General features: G+C 61.9%; 1 protein-coding gene across 1 annotated transcript; it reads left to right on the top strand.

Annotated features, from left to right (window-relative positions):
* Positions 1 to 116: 116 nt before the first annotated feature.
* On the top strand, positions 117 to 18,763 carry TRMT44 (tRNA methyltransferase 44 homolog). Its single transcript, XM_037126923.2, has 11 exons — positions 117 to 729; positions 2,906 to 3,020; positions 4,991 to 5,210; positions 6,571 to 6,639; positions 7,311 to 7,418; positions 8,441 to 8,512; positions 9,665 to 9,771; positions 10,431 to 10,614; positions 11,784 to 12,174; positions 14,361 to 14,477; positions 17,521 to 18,763. Exons 1-11 carry the CDS (start codon positions 141 to 143, stop codon positions 17,745 to 17,747), a joined length of 2,199 nt encoding a protein of 732 aa, XP_036982818.2. The 5' UTR covers positions 117 to 140; the 3' UTR covers positions 17,748 to 18,763.
* The last annotated feature ends 2,068 nt before the right edge of the window (positions 18,764 to 20,831 follow it).

Consider the following 20,831-nt stretch of genomic DNA (forward strand, 5'->3'; position numbering starts at 1 on the left):
GCCCCGCCCCGCCCCGCCCCGCCCCGCCCCCGCCCCGCCCCTCTCCTGCTCTGCCCCAGCGTCCCGCCCCATGACGTCATGTCCGCGCCGCCTTTCGTCATCGCCGCGAGCCGCCGCCTGGCTCTTGGCTCAGACTGACCATGGCGGAGGTGGGCCGTGTCGCGGTGCGCGACCCCGGTACACTGCTCCCGGGTGGCTTCTGGGCAGCAGTGGCTGTGTGGCTGGAGAGGCCGCAGGTGGCCAACCGGCGGCTGTGTGGCGTCCGCGTGGAGGCTCGGCGGAACGCTGCCCTACCTCGGACGGAGCAGGAGGCTCGGGCTGCGGCGGGATGCGTGTCCGAGGAGGGATCGGGACGTGGTCCATGTTCCCTCCAGGACTGTCCGAGCCCCAGGCCGAGTGCAGGCCCTGAGGAGCCCCTGGGCCAACGCCACCAAGGCGAGGACAGGAGGGAAGCAGCCGCAGTGCCTCTGCTCGCAGGAGCCCCGGGACAGCCCAACGAGGTTGGAGGCGGGGAGGGCGACTTCTCCTCGGAGCTGGATTCTTTCTGGGACTATTTCTCCCGAGGCCTCGTTGGCGACCATCGGGAGCTGTTGGCCTTCCTCACAGGCTCAGGGGCAGGATTGCAGCCACAGACTCAGCGCGAACTCGACGTGGTTCTCAGAACCATCATCCCGAAAAGGAGCCCGCATTGCCCCCTTGCTGCTCCGAGAAGGGAAATCGTCGTGCAAGGTAGGGGTATTTCTGATACCGGGAGGTGTCCAGATAAACAAAACCGGACGCGAGTTAACGGGGCAAGGACAGAGTTTAAAATGCAACAGGGAAACGAGTCCAGATTGCTCCAAACGCTTGGATTTGTGTGACCAGGCGTTTTAAAGGGAGAGTGAGCGGATGGACGTTGATGCACGCGAAACCCACCTGGGTTTGCTAACTGGAGCATCTAGAAGCCAGGCTCCTACCCTCCCACAGAGGAGAGGAGATGGGCTGGAAGAGTCCTTTCTTTTGTCTTGAATTTTCCCTGGAAGGCATTTAAAGGGAGCCTCGGGTCATCCTCGAGATGCAGCTTACAGCTGTTAGAAATCATATTAACGTTTGTTTAAGTGTTTAATGCGCCAGCGTTGAGGCCGAATGGAGAAAGGCCCAGAGGAGGCTGGCTCGAGTTTGGTCAAGGGACTCTGCCAGAGGACGCAGTTAGGTTAAAAAGCCTTCGTGGAAGCCCAGATCAGTGAGAAGGCACAGAAGGTACCCAACCGTGACAGTTCCTTTGCGGCGTCCTAGGAACGTAGGAGCTTTTTCACTGTCTGAGGGGGCGCATAGCAATGTATTGTCATATACGGAGGATGGTCATTGGTAGGGTGGTGCCTGGAAGGCTTGGGGGACACGGAGAACAGCAGACAGGAGTCCAGCAGGTAAAGGGGTTCGTGAAAAGGCCCTTCCTGGGGGAGCCCACAGGAGGGCTCTCAGGCTAGCTCCCTGCACCGGAAAGCTGGCTGGTGTCGACCCTCCTCACGCTTGGAGCCTTTCTGACTTCCCCTTCTGCACCGCTTCTGCCTCCAGCTGGAGGAGGTTCTCGGCTTCCAGGGCTCCCGTGATGGCTCAGTGGAGCCCACCTGCACGCTCCCTCGCCTGAAGTCTGTAACCTGAACCGCAGTGGCAAAGTCACTTTTTGCCATGGTAGGAGGTAGTCACAGGTTCTGGGTGTTAGGGCGGAGACACCTGCAGGAGGCTGTGCTGTCTGCCCAAGCAGTGATGCTACATCCCGGTAGGTGCGCACCTCCCCATCTCAGCACCGTCTGCTTCGGTGGACCTGTAAGACCCGTGCAGGCGACCCTGCCCCAGCAGGCCCTCTCTGGCCCGCACACCCAGGCTAGTTCAGGAGGCCTTCCAGCTTTCACCAGCTGCGTTCTCACATTGGCTTCCCTGAGAAGAGGCAGAGCTACACTTCTTTCCCTGGTGAGTGTGGACCCTGAGGAAGAAGATACTCACCAAGGAGGGTGCCTACAGGCCAACTGGGCTTGAATTAAACAACACCAGAGCCTAGCACCTACTTGTGCCCAGGGGCCTCTCACCCAAACTGCACACCTGGAGCCGCCTGCACTGGCTCCTGCCACCAGCGCAGCCCTGATACAGGAGCCCCTGGGATCCTATTTCAGCCAATAGGATGAGGCTTTCCCCAACCAAATGCTGCTCTGACCTATTAGAGTGGATGTGTTATGACCATCCAGGACAGCACACAGTGCCTTGTGGACCAATCAAGTTATGGAGATTTGGAGTCTTCATTTGCATGAGGACAGACCAGTGAGGTTCCAGGGGTGGAAACTTCCGTCTATGTAAGCCAGCTCCCCGGCCAGTGAGGGCTTTTCGTCTTTCTGACGATGAGATTGCTGTTTCCTGGCTGAGCTGAAACGCCAGAGCTGTCTCATCAGAGGGGCAGGTGAGCGGGTGCAGACCTATCGGCGGGCCCCAGAGCAGAGCCATCTGGCTGGAGAGGGGCCCCAGCTGTGCTGTTCTCATAGCTGCACCGCATCACACCTGAGCCGCTTTGCACTGAGTGAAGTTTCTTTCTTCACCTCACACTGCACTGCACTCTGGAGGTTCCTGTGGCAGTGAATTGGCTGCCATGGACTGACCCGGAGTTAGTGCTGGCCGACCGGACGTGCGGGTTTTAGGGCCGCCCCTGCTGAGCATGGCTGCTGTGTGCCCAGTGTGGCGTGGGCTCAGGGGCCGCCCGGAGCAGGGCGAGAGGGCCTGTCTGTCCCGCCCCTGTTATAAGTGGGGCAGGGAAGCCCTGGGAGGCTGAAGGTACAACACACCATCCATTTTGCTACTGTTTTTAATACTTTTAACACCACTTCTGTTAAGACACTCAACTAAGCTTTAATCTGTCACCTTTTTCTTTTCCCCCCAGATGTCCTCAGTGGGATGGTAACGTTTTTACCTCTGGAAGAAGATGACGAAGGGAATTTAAAGGTTAAGATGAGCAACGTGTATCAGATTCAGCTCAGTCGCAGCAGAGAAGGATGGTGAGAGCTGGGGGATGGACTCCTGAGCGGTTCAGTCACTTTTTCCAGGAGCTGCTGGTTCTGGGCCACTGAGGCGCTCGAGGGGCTGCCCTTTGGGGGGTTAGGCTTGTGGGAACGTGTCTCCCCGCTGCTTCCGTGGTGCGTGTTCCGCTGGTGCCTGGCCTGTGTGGTGTGGTCACTGCCCAGTGGGAGTCGTCAGTCTCTGCATTCCACATAGGGCTTCGTTTAGCAATGAATTCGAGTAAACTCATCCTCTCGTTACTTGGTTACTTCTTATAACTCCACCAAGGGGACCAAGTGTGGGCTTCTTTTTGTTTCCTGCCGAGGCCCTGTGATTTTTAGGTGCAGTGGGTGTTTGGAAATGCAGTTTCACAAGCTCCCGTGGTTCTGTGTGGTGGTATCGGGGCTTTTCAGAAGGTCAGAACATGGTGTACTCCCATTTGGTATTTTTTTAATGAAAAGGGTAAACTTGCTGGTTGCTCACGGTTTCCTGAGAGCCACACCCAGTCTGCACACTCTAGAACAGTCTTGGGGAGCCTGTCGACCAGAGAGCAGCTGCACCTGGTTCTGTGGAAGCCGAGTGCAGTGGGGGGGGTTCGGTTTGGGGTCAGGTGCACTTGTTTTTCCCCACTGGCAGCGTGACTTTGGTGACATAGTCTAGCCTTGGAGGCCCTCAGTATTCCCACCCCCCAAAAATGGGTTTCACAACGAAGCTGCTGAGCAGGGCCTGGGCTTCATGTTGCAAGCTGACACGCTTGGAGGGAGTATTTCTGGGCTGCCCAGGGCACCGTGCCTGTCCCGCAGCCCTTTTTTCCGGTGCGCTCACGTGGGCCAGCAGGGAGTGCTGCGCCCCAGGGGGTGGGGGCGAGCGAGGCTCCAGCACCAGTTAGTGCCGAGGACTGTGGAGAGGATCTAGAGATGCAGCGGGCCCCTGCTGCCACGTTCCCTCATTAGCAAGGGCAGTGCTGTGCCGGCAGGTGGAGGGAGGGTGCAGAAGGCCCCCGGGGCGCGGACCCCCAAAGGGGGGGAGGCCTGAGTGGACGAGGGAGCAGTGTGGGGACCTCTGGGGGGCACCAGCCGGAGCAGGAGAGCTCCCCAGGTGAAGGGATGGGAGAGCTGAGCATCTGGTGTCCTTGTCCTTCCCGGGTCCCTCCTGCATGGCAGCCACCTAGAGTATGTCTCAGTGGAGAGCCAGTACCTCTTATGGGAGTGGATTGTGTCCCTCTGATGCACATGGTGACAAAGTCTGACAGTCATTGCTCTTGCCAGGCCGACTGTTCCTGTGCCTGCCCCCAGCTCTGCCCCCTTTCTCCAGCCGCCTGGGCTTCTGCCTGTCCTGAAGGCCCCCGCCACCTCTGTGGAAGCCCAGCAGGCTTCACGCCCCACTTTTCTCTGGCTGCCCGAGTTGTAGCCTCGAGAGAGTGGTGGTCTGGCCTGCTGGTCACGGGATCAGGTGTCCCATGAGCCGGGGCAGAGCAGCGACAGCCGGGGCGGGAGCCACAGCTGCACCTTGTTCTTGTGCCGGCGAAAGGGACCTGGGTGCTGCAGGGGGTGGCGCGTGTGTCCCCAGCTCTGCGGCTCGGCACTCAACTTTCTGGCCAGTAACTACTGGGTCAGCCAGTACGCTCACGCTTCACTTGCACGTGTGAGAGTGAGTAAAGAACAGAAACATCAGGAAATCCACGGGGGTTCAGAACCCGGGGGAAGCAGAAGGGGGACCTCGGTTGGTTGTAGTCTGTCTGTCTGGGCGGCCCGAGGGGCATGTGACGTGCTTGAACAGTGTCCGTGGGAGGAGGAGTCTTTCTGCCTCTTACACGTGTTTTTCTCTGAGATGAAAACTAACATGTTTCAATCTTGAGTTTTGGGTAAAATAACCTAGCTGCCTTCTTTCCCTTTGGTAGATAAATGTGTAATTTAAAAACAAGAATTGAGACCAGCTCTGCTTACTGATGTCTCTCTTGTTTTTAAAGGTTCATATCTGTTTTGATTTTCTGTCCAGAGAGATGGCATTCGGACGGGATTGTTTACCCCAAACCCAGCTGGCTGGGGCGCCAGCTGCTGGCCAGGCTGGCCCGTTGGTCCGTGGAGAGCAAGGGGAGCGGGTTTAAAAGCACCCTGTCCCTCATCCCTGTCCTGGAGTACAGCCAGACTTACCAGGTGCTCAAGGACAAGTATAAGGACATGGTTAAGGTGAGTCTGGGGACGCCCCCACCCCCGGCTTAAACGAGGCGCAGGTGGGGCTGCTGTCCTGCACCCCAGCAGCTCCCACAGGTGCCGGCATTTAGTCCGCACGCCCTGGCTGCACCCCCCACCCCCACTGTGTGGCCCTGCCCCCCGTGCAGCCACGCGCAATGTGCTGAGGGGTGCGGACCACCAGCATGTCCACAGCTGTGTGTGGGGAAGAGTTTATATATCTGCACGTCACTGATATTTTCTTGAAGGGAACAAGAGGGAAAACATTAAGTTAGTTATTAAATTACCATAACTCTGGTAGGAACTTTAAGGTGTTTTAAGAAAATATATGGAAAATTAAAGCACACAAGTATATATTTACAAAAAGGTAAACTTTATCACACGTCCTTCCTGTCCAAGACATGACGTAACTCAGCGTCCTAGGTGTGGAAAGAAGGGGGCCCTGGTTCACACCCCCTCCCTCCTCCGAGCAGCCGCCATGACTCCACCCGCCACTCATTCTTCTAGTCACCTGTTGATGTGTGACAAAGCGCCCAGAGTCACAGGCGTGGGGCGAGAGCCCTGCTTCCTGCCCAACCCTCTGCAGGCCCCGGGCCCGGCCAGCCTGGGCTCCACTGTCTCCCGGGCCCCAGCCGTGTAGCTTGGTAACTGCCCAGGGCCTTCCCACGGGGACTGTCACGTTTTGGCCGGCTTTGGAAGTCGCCCTGAGCGCGGTGGCTGTCCAGTCCACTCTGACCGGAGTGGATGTGCACACTTGGCGTCGGCCGCTGGCTTGCCCCCCGCTGCCAGCCGCCCGCTCTGCGCGGTGTTGGCGTTGACAGTGAGACCCCCGCTTACACGTCTGTGGTGCAGTTTTCAAAGCATCTGCAGGTCATCCTGGTGCCAGGCAACACAGTGGGGACAGACGGCTAAGGGACGTGCTCTGGGAAGTGACAGCCACTCACCAAAGGCCGGAGGACCAGCGCAGGGGCCTCTGGACCCTGCTCCCCATCTGCCCTCGTTTCTTGTGTGACATTCTTCCCCCCCCCCATGGGTGAGCAGGCTGTGTAGCTGGGTGTCCTCCTGTGTGACGGCCGGTCCCCTCGTTTCCATGCCTCGTGCACGCACCGTCCTGGCCGCAGGGACTGGCCTTGGGCAGTGTTGCTTGACACAGGCAGTGCTGCACACGGGTGGGGCTGGGGCCCGGGAGTCTGCAGGTGTCCTGTTGAAGGAGTGCGGACTTCCATCCTTGGAACCAGTGTATCTTATTAAACCTACGGTCTGATGGTCCATTCTGACCTGCACCTCATGGGAGTTGTTACGAACTGCGACACGGTCAGAGTGGGAGAAAAACATGCGTGCTCTTGACATTCCCTAGGTGTGGCCGGAAGTGACGGATCCTGAGAAGTTTGTGTATGAAGACGTGGCGATTGCCGCCTACCTGCTGGTATGACCGTGTCTCATCCAAGCTCACGTGGAGGCGGGGGGCGGGGCACCTGCTGGCAGACGCCCCGAAGTGAGCAGCGCCTCTCAGACCCCATCTCAGGGCACCCAGGCTGGCTGCCCACATCACGGCTTCCAGCCTCACACGAGTGTGAACACGCGTGAACAAGCGTGAACAGGGCAGCCTGACTATAGGGTTCGAAGCTGAGCCAGTGTTTCTGATGTTACCCATCGGGGGGTGGGTGCGGGCCGGCATGGGCGGGGGGGGGGGCCTGCCGGGAGCTGGCTGGTGCCCCCGCTGCATTTGGACCTGCCCTCAACTCACTAGTCTCGACTTTCCTGTCATATTTAGGAGAGTATTGAACTGCCATTTTCCAGTTTCCTGTCCACCGCAGTTCTTAGTCATTTAGAAGCAGTGTGATTTTGTTTTGATTGGTAATGTGCACAGAATGTGGAGGGTACAGCGAAGGCAGCCCCCGCGGCCCCACTGCCCCTGCAGTGTCCAACGAGTGGGGCCGGTGCCCTGTCCCAGCCCCCGCCCCCCTGCACATCGCCGGCGCGGAAGCCCAGGGCCCCAGAGCAGCCTCCCTGCCTGTCCCAAGCACGAGTTGGGCCCCCCCCCCCCCCCCCCGCCCCGTGTGGGCTCCGCGCCGACTGCCGCGCTCCGTCCCCCAGGTGCTGTGGGAGGAGGAGAGAGCTGCGCGGGGCGAGACTGCAAAGCAGTCCTTCGTGGACTTGGGCTGCGGCAACGGGCTCCTGGTGCACATCCTGAGCAGCGAGGGGGTGAGGCCGGCTTGGAGCCCTTTCCAGAACTTTCTCTCCGGGTCTTTGGTCAGCGTGAGGGTCGCAGCGCTGTCTGTGGGTGCGGTCTGGACTCGGGGTCAGTCAGAGTGGCGGCTGCAACAGCCTCTGCTGCTCTGCAGGGGGCGGCTCACCCCCCGGGAGGAGGGACAGCGTGTCGTTGGCACGGGACAGGTGATCTCGGGGACGTGCGTGGGCGCCCAGGAAACGACGGGCTTCAGTGGCCCCCGTGTTGCCATGAGATATGTCCTGTGGCAAACGCACCACTTCAGGGCGGGAAGGCGGGCTCTGCCCTGGAAGAGCTTCGGTTCTGGCTCAGAGCTCAGCCGCGTGGGCAGCGACCACCGTGGGCAGCAACTGTGGTCTGGTCGGGGGTGAAGGCAGGGAGCCCTCAGGGCAGCACTGGGCTTGGTCACCGGGCCACCTGGTGCAGCCAGCGGGGGGCTTAGTGGCTTCCGACTCAAGGGGACAGCTGGGATTGAAGCCAGTGGTGACCCCAAAGCTGGTCCCCCAACCACAGCCTCTGCCTTGGCGGTCAGACAGGCTGGTGCTCGCTGGGGGGACCCTGTGGGGGCTTGTCTGTGGGTGTGAGCACGTAGGGCAGGGACTTAGAAGTGGGGCGGTGTGCATGACAGGGACGGCTGGGTCGGGAAATAAACCCCTGGTTGCCCTGGTCCATTGGGCTGGGGGAGACCCTGCGGGAGGACGAGGCTCAGTTGCTGAGCAGGAAGAGGGGGCTGTTTCCTGGGGCTCCAGCCCCTGGGTGTCCCGTCCCCTCGACTCGGTGTCCTCATGTTGAGAACTCACAACGGTGAGCGGGGTGTGGGGTCCGGCCTGGGCCTGGCCAGCGCGTCTGTGGTGGGCAGCGGAGAGGCAGAGCTGGTGCCCCTGGGGCTGCTGCGGGGGTCTCGTGCTTCTCGCTGGGGCCACAGCCGAGACTTCAGTTTGGCTGTGCTGGTTGATTGGGACACACTGAACGTGACCTGTTTTCTGAAACTGCCCAGCACCCCGGCAGAGGGATCGACGTCCGGAGGAGGAGGACCTGGGACATGTACGGGCCACAGACTCGCTTAGAGGTACCGGCTCCGCCCATTCGCTCTCTTCACGGGTCTCCCCTTGTGCCGGCTGATTTAACGTGCGTGCGTGCGTGTGTGTGTGTGTGTGTCCGTGTGTGTGCGTGCACGCGGTGGCCAGTCAGACACTGACCAGACCCTTCCCGTCGGTCTGAGCAATCCGAAGTGTAGGGAGGGGATGAACCGCTGTACTTCCCAGAGCCTCTCGTGAGGCTGGGGAGAGGGTGCTGGCCCCCGGCGCGGGCAGGGGTCCCCCTGTGGGCCTGCCGCAGGCGTGTTGCCGTGTATAACACGCACTGTTTCAAAGTCTTTGACGGAAAAGTAAGGATACCTCATGCGTGAGAGTCGGCCCTAAGCGCGGTGCGTGTTGCACACAGCTGGATGCGGTGCGAGCCGGCGGCGCGGTGCTGTTCTCAGCGTGCAATGCACGGGTGGGCGTCGAACCCCTCGCTCAGCAGCAGAGCTGCCGGAGTCCTGAAAGCCTGGCTTTGCGTCCTGGCCGCAGGGCTCTGCTCTGAGGGCCCTGCGGGGAGTGGCCGGGCCCTGAGAGCCAGTGAGTGTCGCCGAGGGTCTCCTCGTCTGTTCCCTCGGGGACCGACTTCGCTGCTTGCTTCCCTGAGTTCATTCTTCAACCTCGAAATCGGGGATGTGTTGAATAGTTACATAGTCTTTTCGCTTTTCGGTTTTGAAGGACAGATTCACTGCTGAGGCACCTGATTTCAGTGATTGATGGTTGGTTCTTTAGTAGACAGGCCAGTGTTCGAAGTCCTTAAATCGTAAGAGCACACTCTAAACCTTAACTTCACAAGCAATCAGCCCGGGGAGCGTGCCTGCGAGCCACGTTGTTACAGAAGGCGGTGGGGTTGTAGCCAACAAATGGGGCAGGAGCCCCGCACACTCGGGTCGGCCCGGCCTCCCGCACAGCAGGTGCCCCCCTCACGGCCATTTCTGCCCAAGGAGAAGCCCTTCCCGGGGCCCCTCTCCCCTGCGGTGCCTTTTTATCCTGCTGTGAAGCAGCCCATTTGTAATTGCCAGCAGGCCATTAGCTTAGAGAAGGGTCGGACTCTCAGTGCCGCCTCCCTCAGGGCTGGGCCGTTTCCCCACCCTCCCCCCTTCCCCGCGTGTCTTTACTAAAGCTCCGTCTTGTCTTTTTAGGAAGGCGCCATCACACCCAGTGATGAGACCCTCTTCCCTGGTGTTGACTGGGTCCTCGGGAACCATTCGGATGAGCTCACGCCCTGGATACCTGTCATCGCGGCCAGGTGAGGGGGACGGCAGCAGGGCGCTGCCCTGTGGAACAGTGGCCACTGAGCCCTGGAGGTGCGGCCTGGAGTGACAGCGTGCTGACTGTGGGTGACATCGGAAACCCACCTGTTTTATGGGTCAGGTTGTGGGGACAGGAAACCAAATCACCTGCACAGGTTCACGTGGTGTTTCTGCCAGCACCGAGAGACGCGTCATTTTTTTGTCGGAAGTGTTCCATTGTTTTCATAGGGGGTTTGTCCCCAGAGAAAGCCCATCACCGCAAAGACTCTGGCAGCCGTGTCTGTCATCAGGCGGCCTCACGCCCATGTCAGGGTCTCTTGTGCCCGGCTCCAGCTCCAGGGGGCCACGTGGGCCAGGGGGCAGATCCAATCTGCTCTGCACCCACCTCAGACCTCGGTCCCCCAGCCGAGCCCTCGGAGCCCCACTGGCAGCCGCAGGAGCGAGCTGTGATGGGAAGAGCTTTTACATGAGTCATTAGTGATGCGGTCCATCGGAAACCTCGACCGTGCCGCCTTGTCTCTAGGCTGGGTGGGGGGAGCTGGGTTCACTCGGGGTGTGTTTCCGGAGTCACCGTGCCACGTGGCTGGCTGCCGAGGTCCCTCTGAGGAACCCGCTTTTCTGACTCAGGTCTCTGTGCCTGTGGGCATTTTCGCAGGTCTTCCTACCGCTGCTGCTTCTTCGTCCTTCCCTGCTGCTTTTTTGACTTCGCGGGGAAGTACCGCCGCAGGCAGAGCACGCAGACGCAGTACCGCGGCTACCTGGACTTCATCCGGGAGGTGGGGGCCGCCTGCGGCTTCTGCGTGGAGGAGGACTGCCTCAGGATCCCGTCCACCAAGAGGGTGCGTCCTGGGTGTTCTCCTGGGTGGCGTGGTGGCGTTGGGTGCAAAGCTCAGGGCCAGGTCGCAGAGCCATAAAGGACACTGAGGAGGGAGAGCGTGGCGTTGGAGGCACCTGCGCCAGTTTCCCCATCCTGGTCATTGCTGGGGTCTGGGCGCTCCTTCCCGAGCAGACGCTCCCCCAGGTCACCCTTGTCCATCTGAAGGACGGCTTCTTGCCGTGCCCTTCCTCGGGGACGTCCCAGCGCTTCCTTCTCCAGGGAGCTCCGCAGGAACCCTCGCCAAGCCCTCGTTCATTCCCTCTCCAGAGTCTGATCACGCCAAGCTCCAGCTCCCCAGATTCGAAGATAATTGGCTGAAATGAAAGGCTGTTTGGAAGTTCAGGACAATTTTAAGTTTTCTCGTTGAAAGCCTTACTGCTCCAGACTTCCCTGAAACACAATTGGCCGGCCCCTCCCTGTGACTCCATCAGGCATCCTGGTGCTGGGCCAGGCCCACTGTGGGCTTCGGGTCCCTCGCTGTGGGGGTGCCCGTGCTGCCCGGAGCCACGTGGAGGTCTCCTGCAGGCCTCGGAGTCCGCGCACAGCGGACCGATCGTGGGAGCTACCTGCCTGGCGCACGCACAGTGAAGTCAGCTGCCCGATGTCACACAGGGTGCCGGGGCACCGTGAGGGGCGGCTCTGACGTGATCACACTCCTCCCAGCTTTGTAGTGTCTGCGCGAGGAGGAAGCAGCGCGGGGATGCTGCGCTCGGGCCGTGTGCCTGGGTGGTACCTGGCGCTCCTCAGAAATTGCACACCTGCCCTTGCTCTGGCGAGGCTGGTAGAGAGGTGGCTTGTTCCCCTGCCCCCTCCCCCTGAAAGCTTCGTGGTAGCCGTCAGGGTCCACGTGGGGCGGGACGTGCACGGTGACTGGGCGTCTGCGGCGGGGCGGCTGACAGGCGCAGTGGCACGGACGTCAGGGCACGGTTGTTCTACCGCTGCGTGGGTCTGCGCGGTCAGCGGTCTCATGCCATCACTGCCGCATCATTGGTACGGGTGTTCTTTTTTAAAGTTGGGGTTTCTGTTGCGGCTGTAGCCACGGCTTCTCTGGAACTTGTGTGCCAGAGCAGAATTCCAGGGAAGGTGCCGCTCACGAGCCATAGGAGCCTGACTGTGCGATTTCGAATGCAGGTTTGTCTCATCGGGAAATCCCGGACGTACCCGCTCTCCGCCGAGGTTTCCATTGACGAGCAGAGAACCCAGTACATCAACAGCCGGCGGGGCCGCCCCACAAGCCCACCTGTCCGGGGGCCTCCCCCTGCCCCACCCCGGGCTGCTGCCGGCAGCCTCAGCCCCTGTGGTCGTCCGGACGGCTGCGGGGCCCTGGACCCCGGGGCAGAAGGCCGCTGGCTGCCTGGGTTTCACCCTAGAGAGAAAGTGGAGCCTGTGCGGAACTGCGCCTCCCTCCCTCGCGAGTTCATTGACCAGGTGGTTTTGCAAGTGGCGAACCTGCTGTTGGGCGGAAAGCAGCCCAACCCCCGGGGCCCTCGCCATGGGAGTGCGGACACCTGGCATGGAGGAGGTAACCGGCCGCACCACCCCGGGTGCCCGTGGGCTTCCATCTGCCTTAGAGCCGATTCAGACACAGGGTCGAGGGCGGTTCTCTGCAGGATGCATGGTAATCAGGCGGTGGTAACGCTAGCTCGGGCTTGCCGCTCAGACGCCCCTCCCTGGGTTCGCTGGAGCTCCCTCCCTGGGGAGGTGGGGCCGCCAAGAACCGAAATGGAACAGGTGAGGGGGCTCTCTGGTCTGCAGCAACTCGTGTTCAGTCTGTGAACTCACCCAAGCGGAACGCAGGTGCCCGGTGTGGGAGGGACGCCCTGTCCCCTGCCGTCTGTGGTGAGATTTCATGACTCGAAGGCCCCCACATGCCAGTGAGATGTGAGAAGAGGGGACAGTGCCCTGCTGTTCTCATGGTGGGAGCGGGGGTGCTGTGGTGAAGTGCGGCATCCCAGAGCAGAGTCTAAGGATGCTTCCCGCTGCGATTCCCGGAGGGAGGTTCTGGGTCCCAGCCCCCTAAGGATCAGCAGGAGGAAAGGACCCATTTCCTCCTGCTGATCCTCTGCTCACGAGGACCTCAGCTGGCCACCAGGTGGTGCTGTGGGACCGTTGATCCTGGTCCAGCCTGAGCCCTGCTTTTTTTTTTTGTGACAATCTACAAATTTTATTTATTTATTTTTTTTATTTGGTTACTTTTCAAGTACATTTTTTTTTCCTCTCCCCCCCCCGCCCGGTCTCCCCCCTCCCTCCCGTTCCCCCCCCCCCAGTCCTCATCTCTGTGTCATTCATACTTGTTCCTCAAACTCCCTCCCCCTTTTTCCCCTTAAGTTCCCTTCCCTCTCCTTTTGAGGTTTGGGGTCACTGGCCAAAATCCAGGACCCCTCCCCTCCCTCCCTCCCTCCCTCCCTCCCTCCCCTGATCAGGACTGTGCCTGGCTGGACCCGTGGGTGGGACGGGCTAGTGAGGAGGGAGCGATGGGCCCTTCTCTGCCCCAAGCCTGGTCTTCCTCTGCCATGGCTGTTCTGGAATTGGTCTACGTCTCTCTCATCTTGTGGCCTTGTGATGTGGCAGCACCATTGAGTGTGTCCCCTTCTCCAGGAATCACCTGAGCCTCCCAGTCTGGTCAGGGGACCCTCCGGGAACCTTACAGTGGCCCAGGCCAGCACGGCCCTGGCCCCCTATAACTGCAGGCAGCCCAAGGTGCCTCCGGGTGTTCTGGGTGGACCCCACCGAGGCGGGGCCAGAGTTAGGAAGGCAGACTGGGTGGGCCTGGAGCCCAGACCTCCCAGTGCCTCTGAGCACAGGGTTTGGCCTTCCGTCCCCAGGCTGCTCTCTCTATGGCCAGACCCCTGGGGATGTCAGCCGTCCTCGCGAGCAAAGGTGGGCTCCTCCGCAGGTTTGGGGGTAGAGGGTTCTGGGGCTCGGTGTCATTTCTTGTCCCCCACCCACTGCTGACATCTGGGAGCTGGGGTGCTGTCTCCCCCGGTCCGGGGCTGGTCTGAGGCCTCTAGCTGCCCCAAGGTGGGGAGAGCATGCCCTGGAGAGGCACAGGTGCGTCCTGGGCCTCTGGGCCTCTGGTTCCCACCCACAGGTGGCCGTCCCCTGTTTGGATATGGGCATGAGGGACCACCTTCCCTACTGGCTCTAGGCATGGGGCCCTCTGTGGTTGTGAGATGTGAGAGTGGGTCTGTCCCTAGGCCTGGGGTCTCTCCTCGGCACGGCACGGCTGAGGGGCACACAGAGTGGGGGCTGTGTCCCCGAGCTGACAGCTGGGTAAAGGCAGAAGTGAGAGGGCGTGTAGCTGAGGTGGCAGTGGGGGCAGGGCTCCGTTCTGTCCTTAGACGTCTGCTTCCTCGAAGACCAGCTTTGGGGCAGCTGAGCGGTAGGCCCTGAGGTTGGCCAGGTTGAAAGGGCAGCTGCCGGCCCTTTGTGTGTGAGGGGTGGTCGCCCTGCTCAGCTGCAGCGTGGGGGCCAGCCTGGGCAAGGCCAAGTGGGCCTGGTCGGCAGCCAGCTCCTGGCCACTGGGGTGGGCCTGCACACCCCCCGGCTGTGCAGCGTGGACTGAAGCTTGCTGCGTTTCAGGGTCTGTGGCCCCTCCCTGCGAAGTATGGGAGGGACCTGAGCTCACAGAACTGGGAGGGTGTCCTATCTGTGGGACCGGTTTGTGACCACCTCTTTGTCCTTGCTCGGGAAACCCGGTTTCAACAGCCAGCCTTCCCTTGGCAGAAGTGGCCCGCAAGCTGGACGGGGCCACTCTGCACAGACTGAAGCGGGAGTGCGGCGGCCTGCAGACACTGCTCAGGAACCGCCACCAGGTGTTCGAAGGTGAGTGGGCGCACCCTGGAAACACCCCGTTCCTCCAGCAGGTGGGGGCCTGCCCTGCCTCGCCTGCCTGCCCATCTTCCCCTCAGCTCCCTGAGCGTGGCAGGTGGCCTGCCCAGTGTCCCCTCCCCATCCCTGTTGCCTCGCCAAGGCACCTGCTCCCCACCCTCTCCGAGTCCTGGCCCCGCCCACAGCAGCCCCGCCCACAGCAGCCCCACTGTGTCTCCTTCAGGATACCACCCGTCCTGTGCAGCTGTCCATCGCCCAGCCCTGTCTCCCAGGTGCTATTGCACCGAGTCCTCCTGAACTTGTCAGTCCCACCCGCCAGACTGGGCGTCCCAGGTGGAGGGAGCCGGGGTGCAGGCAGGAAGGACACTAGTGAGCCCCAGAGGGAGGCGCTGTCTGTGGACAGGGCTCTCACCGTGTGTGCTGTGCTGGCGGCCACACGCCAAGGTGCGGGTCTCTGGACACGGCCAAGGACACTACACATCCTGTAGTGGGTCCTACACAGCAGGACGGGCGCCTCAGCTGGGCTCTTTTTTGGGGGGTGCGGTGGGGAGGAGCCCAGCTGGAAAGACTCCAGTTGGAGTTTGCCCTGAGGGTGCTGCCTTCTGCCAGGGCAGCCCCAGGGCAGCGCGTGCCCACGCTGGGCGGAAGGTCTGGTCGGGTGTGGGGGCAGCTGCCCGAGCCCCTGGACTCAGACTGCTCCCCACCCTCAGCCCGACCTTCCCCCTCCTCCTGGGCAGGCTGGTGGAGGCGTGTTTGTCCGCCTGTCAGTCTGAACACTTCCCCAGGGAGTTGAGTCCTGTGTGTGTGCGAGAGCAGGGTGTGCACTCCAGCACTCCCCCGACCCCAGCGTGCACTCGAGAGCAGGGTGTGCAAGCTGGCAGTGCCTTTGGTGGCTTGGTTGTCCTGTGGAGCTAAACGTTAGTTTTTATTTCATCTTGACATCAGCGTGATAAACACCGCTGTTACTGTGGCGGCAGCCTCAGTCTCCACCTTCGGGTACTTGCAGGGGGGGGGGCGGCCCCCCTAGCCAGGAGAAGCTGGGAGGAGGGTGGTGCTGCCGAGCCATGGGTCCCGGCCACATGGCACGGAGGCCTGGGAGCTGCTCTGCCACGAGCCTGCATCCTCGGGGACTCGCTGCCAGCGGGGGCGGGGGGCAGCGAGTTTTTCCTGCTGCTTTTTCCTGTTTGGCTGTGAAAACTAGTATCTTTTTTTCCATCGTAAACATGCATCAGACTGCTTCTCTGTGCAGTTTACACGGCAGGGCGTAGGGTAGGGGCACGTTCATTTTTGGGAACACTTTTAGGGGGCTGGAGGGCACAGCCCCAGGTAAACAGCCTGCTTGGTCAGGCAGGAGCTATGCACTGAGCTGGGGCTGCTTCTGAAGCACCGGGCTGGGCCCCTGGCACCCCGACCGGGCAAGGAAGGGCACCTCAGGCGCCAGGCACTACCAGGCTGTGACCCAGAGGCCTGCAGCAGTGGGAGGGCAGCAGCTACCCCACCCTGGGCGGTGGTGGTGCGCAGGGCTTTTCCAGAAGGGTCTTCAGCCAGCTCTCAGCACTCTGGCGAACGTGATGTCTGGTCAGAAGCCGTAGGAAACGGCACGGCAGGCTCCACGAGCGCCCCATGCCCAGCACCATCCGGTGGGGGAGAACTCGGCAGCGGGCTTGGCTTGCCGTTCCTGCAGCTGTAGGTCAGGGCCAGGTCTGCACACGTGGGCAGCGTGCAGCCTGACTCTCGAGCCGGCTCGGGCGTGCCAGGAAGGGGGCGGGAGGCAGAGCAAGAGCCTGTCCTTAGTGCGTGGCCAACCGGCGTCCCGGCCAGCCTTGGGGCCCCCGCTCTGTCTCTTTTCAGGCCCCAGAGGTCCCGGCTGGGCCCCCCCCAGACGGTGCAGGTGCTGCTGCAGGGTTGGCTGGGCACCGTCCTAGCACCTGTGGCGGCCTGATCGCTCTGGAGGGTGGGGTGCACGCCCAGCTTCGGCCCCTGGGGCCTGCCCATATTTCTTGTGTGCCTGTCCAGGCTGTTAGGGGCTCCTTGCCTTTTTAAGGTGCACACCCAGGAGTTGGTGGGAGTCTTGCCTTCCACACACCGTTGAGGGGGTCTGGGCCTCCCACAGGCATTGCCACCCTGTGCTGCGGCCGGAGGGTCCGCAGCAACCTGGGCTTGCAGGGGAGGGAGGCTGCCCGGGAAGAGCAGCGCAGCAGCAGGCTTGGTGCGGGGGCGGGGGGGGGGGGGAGCCCTATTGCCTGGTGGGCATCCGCCTGCCAAATCTCTCTGTGGCCCCTGCACAGCACGCCTCTGCGGTTCCTTCCTTTGGTCCCAGGGGACAGCGTTTCACGAACGTCAGCCAGCAGGGACCGTCTGAGCACAGTCCACCCTGGTTCCCATGCCAGTGCTCTGATCAGGGAGCCGGGTTCATCCAACAAGCCCCTATATTTCTCCCGTGCTGCCTGGGCTCCAGGCGCTTTTACAGCTTCCAGGGAAAAGCGGGGCGTGCGGCTTCTTTGCTCTCCTTTCGCACAGTGGTGTTGGCTCTCGGGGAAGCGGCCAAGTGCACGGGGCGTCTCAGCTGAGCAGGGTGACAGCTCAGGAGCAGCTCTGAGGGGCCCTGGCCTGCTGCCAGGGCCACAGCTGCCCAGCTCTGAGGTCACCCAGGCCAGGCCACCCAGGTCCCTCCCACCGCTGCCCTCGCCCCTGTTGGCAGGGCCGTAACCCTCACTCTCGTTTACCTGTGGGGGCTGTGGCCATGCAGCCCCTGAAGCCAGGCCCTTGTCTGCCTGCCTTGCTTGTTTCCTCTGTCTGATGAGATGTGGCCAAAGGGCCAGGACCCCTTTGCGGGTGGGGCTGTCTGCTCCAATCAGGGCCATGTAGGTGGCTCTCACACCGAGTCTCCTGCGCCCTTGGCACTGGGCCTTCACCTTCTCCTCCCCTGTTACTTGCCAGCTCGGCCCCTCACACTGGGCTCGCGCCTGCCCGGATGCTGATGAATCCAGGCCGAGCAGGCTAACTTTCCGCTGTCTTGCTCTGTTCTGAACTGCAGTTGTGAACGGCACAGTCCGCCTCCGGGACTGGAGGGAGGAGACGCAGCGGCCAGAAGCCAAGCGCAGACTGCTCTCCGAGGCTTTCAAAACCCGCCTGTGCTGGTTCTTCGAGCACCACCCCGACGGCTGTGCTCTGCCCCCGGCCTGCTGCCCTTTCGCCCACGGGCCCGGGGAGCTGCGGCCACCCCCTTCCACCACCAAGAAGCAGCAGCAGCAGGTTCTGTGAGCTGGGGGAGTCCCGAAGGAACACCTGTCCCGGCTCCTGAGCTCTCAGCTCTGCTGCTACCTATGCTCCAGCCATCGGCTCCTGCCCCCCTTCAGCACCCCCCAGGGACAGAGTACGTTCCTGGGGGCTACGAGTTCCCCAGCCAGAAGGAGCGGCCGAGCCTCTCCTGCCGTCTCTCACGCCCCAACCCCCCACGAGCCCTGCTCCTGGATTTTGGATTCCAGGGGAAAACGTCCTGATGTGTTTTTACTTAAAATTATTTTTACAGCTTTACACACGAGTCCCATCAGTAAGCACCGTAGTAGTGCCCCTGATGTTCTGGGGAACGTATCCTGGCGACCTGTGTGGTGTGGGTGTTTGCAGTTTGCCCTTGAGTGAGGAGAGTCCACCTGCCCCAGGCCTCTGCCCCTCGCAGCAGCGCACCTTGCGGGTGGTGGGTGACCCAGCTGGACGGGGCCGACCCTCCTCCGCCTGGGGCTCCCAGGCACAGCTCTGGGCCCTGAGCGGCCCCTGGGGGGATCCCGAGTCCCTGGCAGCGGCTGCACAGGAGTCAAGCCCAGCAGCGCTTTTGTTTCTGGAGTTCCCAGTGCCCTGCCTCGGGGGCTCTGAGGGGAAGGGGGCGTGGTTCTCCTCGTGCCCACTCGCGCTCTGGCTGGCCGACAGGTTGTGTTCACCCCAGCGTCTGCGGCGTCCGACACGCGTGAACTGCTGTGACTTTCTGATCACTTCTCTTGCTTGGGGTTTGCGGAACCTTGGAAATCCCTGGGTTACTATTTTTGATCCCATTTGGAAAAATAGCCAGGATTCTACAAACACTTTCTGCTCCATGTTCTCTCCTAAAACCCCAGTTGCATGAGTGTTGGGCCGCTCGACCCCGCCCTGCCGGTCGTCACTGCGCGCTTCATTCCTCCGAGCTGTGGACCTAGTTTGGGGGCTTCCTGGCTTGACCTTCCCGTGAGGTCACCAGTCCTCCTTCCACTGCATCTAATTTGTGTTTCTAGGGTTTCCGGTGGGTTTTTAATACTATTTTTACAGGTAACTTCTGTGGAGTTTTCTCTCTGCCAGTTGTCACTGACAGGTTTGATGTCCTTTTCTGCCACACCCAGCATTTGGGCCGTCCCGGGGCCTGGTTCTCCCGACTGCTTCCGGGCCATGTCTGGCGAGCCGTGCGTGTCCGTGGGCTGTGTGGGTGCTGCCTACCGGTGGCGGTGGGTGCTGGGAGTTGGGCGAGTTGTCAGGAGACATAAGTCCTCTGGGTCCCTGTGGGGAGGGCCATGTGTCACTTCTACTCGCCAGTGATTGTCGGTGACTTGCTCCGGTGTGCCGGAGGTGGGGCTTGGGGCCCTGAGGAGGCAGGTCTGTCTGTTCTCTCCTGTTCTGAGTCCCCGTCCCATGTCCCTGCAGCCCTGGTGTGGGCCCTCATGGGAGACGGGTTCTACCCAGCCCCTGCTATGCCAGGACACGAGCTCCAAACTCCGTCTCCCTGGCCGCCCCACTCAGCTGTACTCTGGCCCTGGTCCTGGGCCCTTGGGCTCCACCCGCCCTGTGCACATCAGGCGTCAGATGGGGGTGCCCCCTGAACCTGTACATGAACTCCGGAAATCCTCGGCTGCCATCGTCCCAGGTCCAAGCTGGCCACTAGCCACTCGAAATGGGGCTGTTGCCACTGCAGATCTGACCTTTTTTTTTTTAACTGTTGTAATTTAAACAGCTACGTGTGGCTGGTGGCTAACACATTGGCCGGAGTGCTCCAGTCCTCTGCTGCCCAGAATGTCAGCCTCACCTGGGAGCTGGTCAGAAATGCAGAAGGCTGGGCCGCCCGAGACGACCAGTCGGCACCCCCGGGGTGGAGCCAGCAGGCTGGGCTTCACCGGCTCCGTGGGAGGCGGGCACGGGTGCCACTGACTGAGCACAGCCCAAGCCTCTTCGGAGACCACTTTCTCTCCGGGAAACCCTTTAGCTCTTTGCTCCTCCCCAAGCCCACGCAAACCCAGCTCTCTGGGAAGCCTGTTGCCCACGCACCTTGGCTCAGCCATCAGGATGGCCTGGGGCCAGGCCAAAGCAGCACTCACTCATGGGGAACCCGGACAGGAGCCAGGGTGTGTGTGAAGACCCCAGGTGGGGAGGCCGTGCCAGGGCCACGTGCCCACTGGCCAGAGTGGGGAGTGCTGCTGGGAGTGGCCTGTGCCCTCCCCCGTCCTGTGAGTGTGTGCCAAGGGCTGGCTGGCTGCAGGTGGAGGGTTGGTGGGCGCTTCTGCCGCCTTTCTTTCTCCCCGAGACCTGGATGCAGACCCCTGGGGGCCGGAAGGGGGCAGGCAGGGGTGTGGGGAGCTGGAAGCTCGGCTGTGGGCTGTGCTGCCTCCCATCCTCCGCCCCGGATGAGGGGGTCCTGTCACTCCAGGGGTGCGGGGTCTGCAGGGGGCAGAGGCGGAAGCCCATGCCCCAGGCTGCACAGTGAAGGGCGGCCCCGGAGCTGGAACCAGGGCCGTGTGGCTCAGGGGTGCACTCCCTGAGAGGTCGCCTGCTTCACAAGGAAGGAGCCCCGAGGGGCCTTGGAGACAGGGGGCCACAGGGCTGCCCCCTGCTGGGCACTGCAGAGAGGACCCAGGCTGCAGAACTGTTAACCTGGGGTCAGGGGAGGAAGTAAAAGGAATTTCCCTAGAAGGGCCCCAGAAGACAACACCGGCAGGCTTCCCGGTCCCACAGAAGTCTGCAGTCCGGGTCATCAGGCCCACGCTGCTGGAGCCCCACCCGAGAGCCGCCCTGCAGAGCCAGCGGAGTCTCAGCCAGGGCAGCGGGCCACACCCCTCTGGCACGTGGCGCCAGCTTCACCCGACTTCACCCCGGTCCTGGGTTCTGCCCAATAACGGGGCCCCTCTGTCAGCCTGGGGTCTCCCCTGCCGGGGGCTGTGTGTGCACTTCCTCCATGGCCGCCTCCCAGTGCCGCCGCCTGCTGGGGTCCCAAGCCATGGAGCCGGTTCTTGGCAGAAGCAAAACCACAGCTCAGCTCCCTCCTGCTCCGAGGGAGGGTCCGCTGCTGCGGCTGGGGGACTGGTCGTCGACTGTCCGACTAGCCGGAGGGGC

The sequence above is a fragment of the Artibeus jamaicensis genome, unplaced genomic scaffold (genome assembly GCF_021234435.1).
Source record: "Artibeus jamaicensis isolate MK-2021 breed Jamaican fruit bat unplaced genomic scaffold, CSHL_Jam_final contig_76, whole genome shotgun sequence".
Lineage (NCBI taxonomy): Eukaryota > Metazoa > Chordata > Mammalia > Chiroptera > Phyllostomidae > Artibeus > Artibeus jamaicensis.

Excerpts from the sequence above, each read along its gene's own strand:
- TRMT44 (XM_037126923.2), top strand. The coding sequence starts at position 141 with ATGGCGGAGGTGGGCCGTGTCGCGGTGCGCGACCCCGGTACACTGCTC. Across the intron at positions 10,615-11,783 it reads GGATCCCGTCCACCAAGAGG|GTTTGTCTCATCGGGAAATC; the intron begins GTGCGTCCTGGG and ends TTTCGAATGCAG. Across the intron at positions 14,478-17,520 it reads CCGCCACCAGGTGTTCGAAG|TTGTGAACGGCACAGTCCGC; the intron begins GTGAGTGGGCGC and ends TCTGAACTGCAG.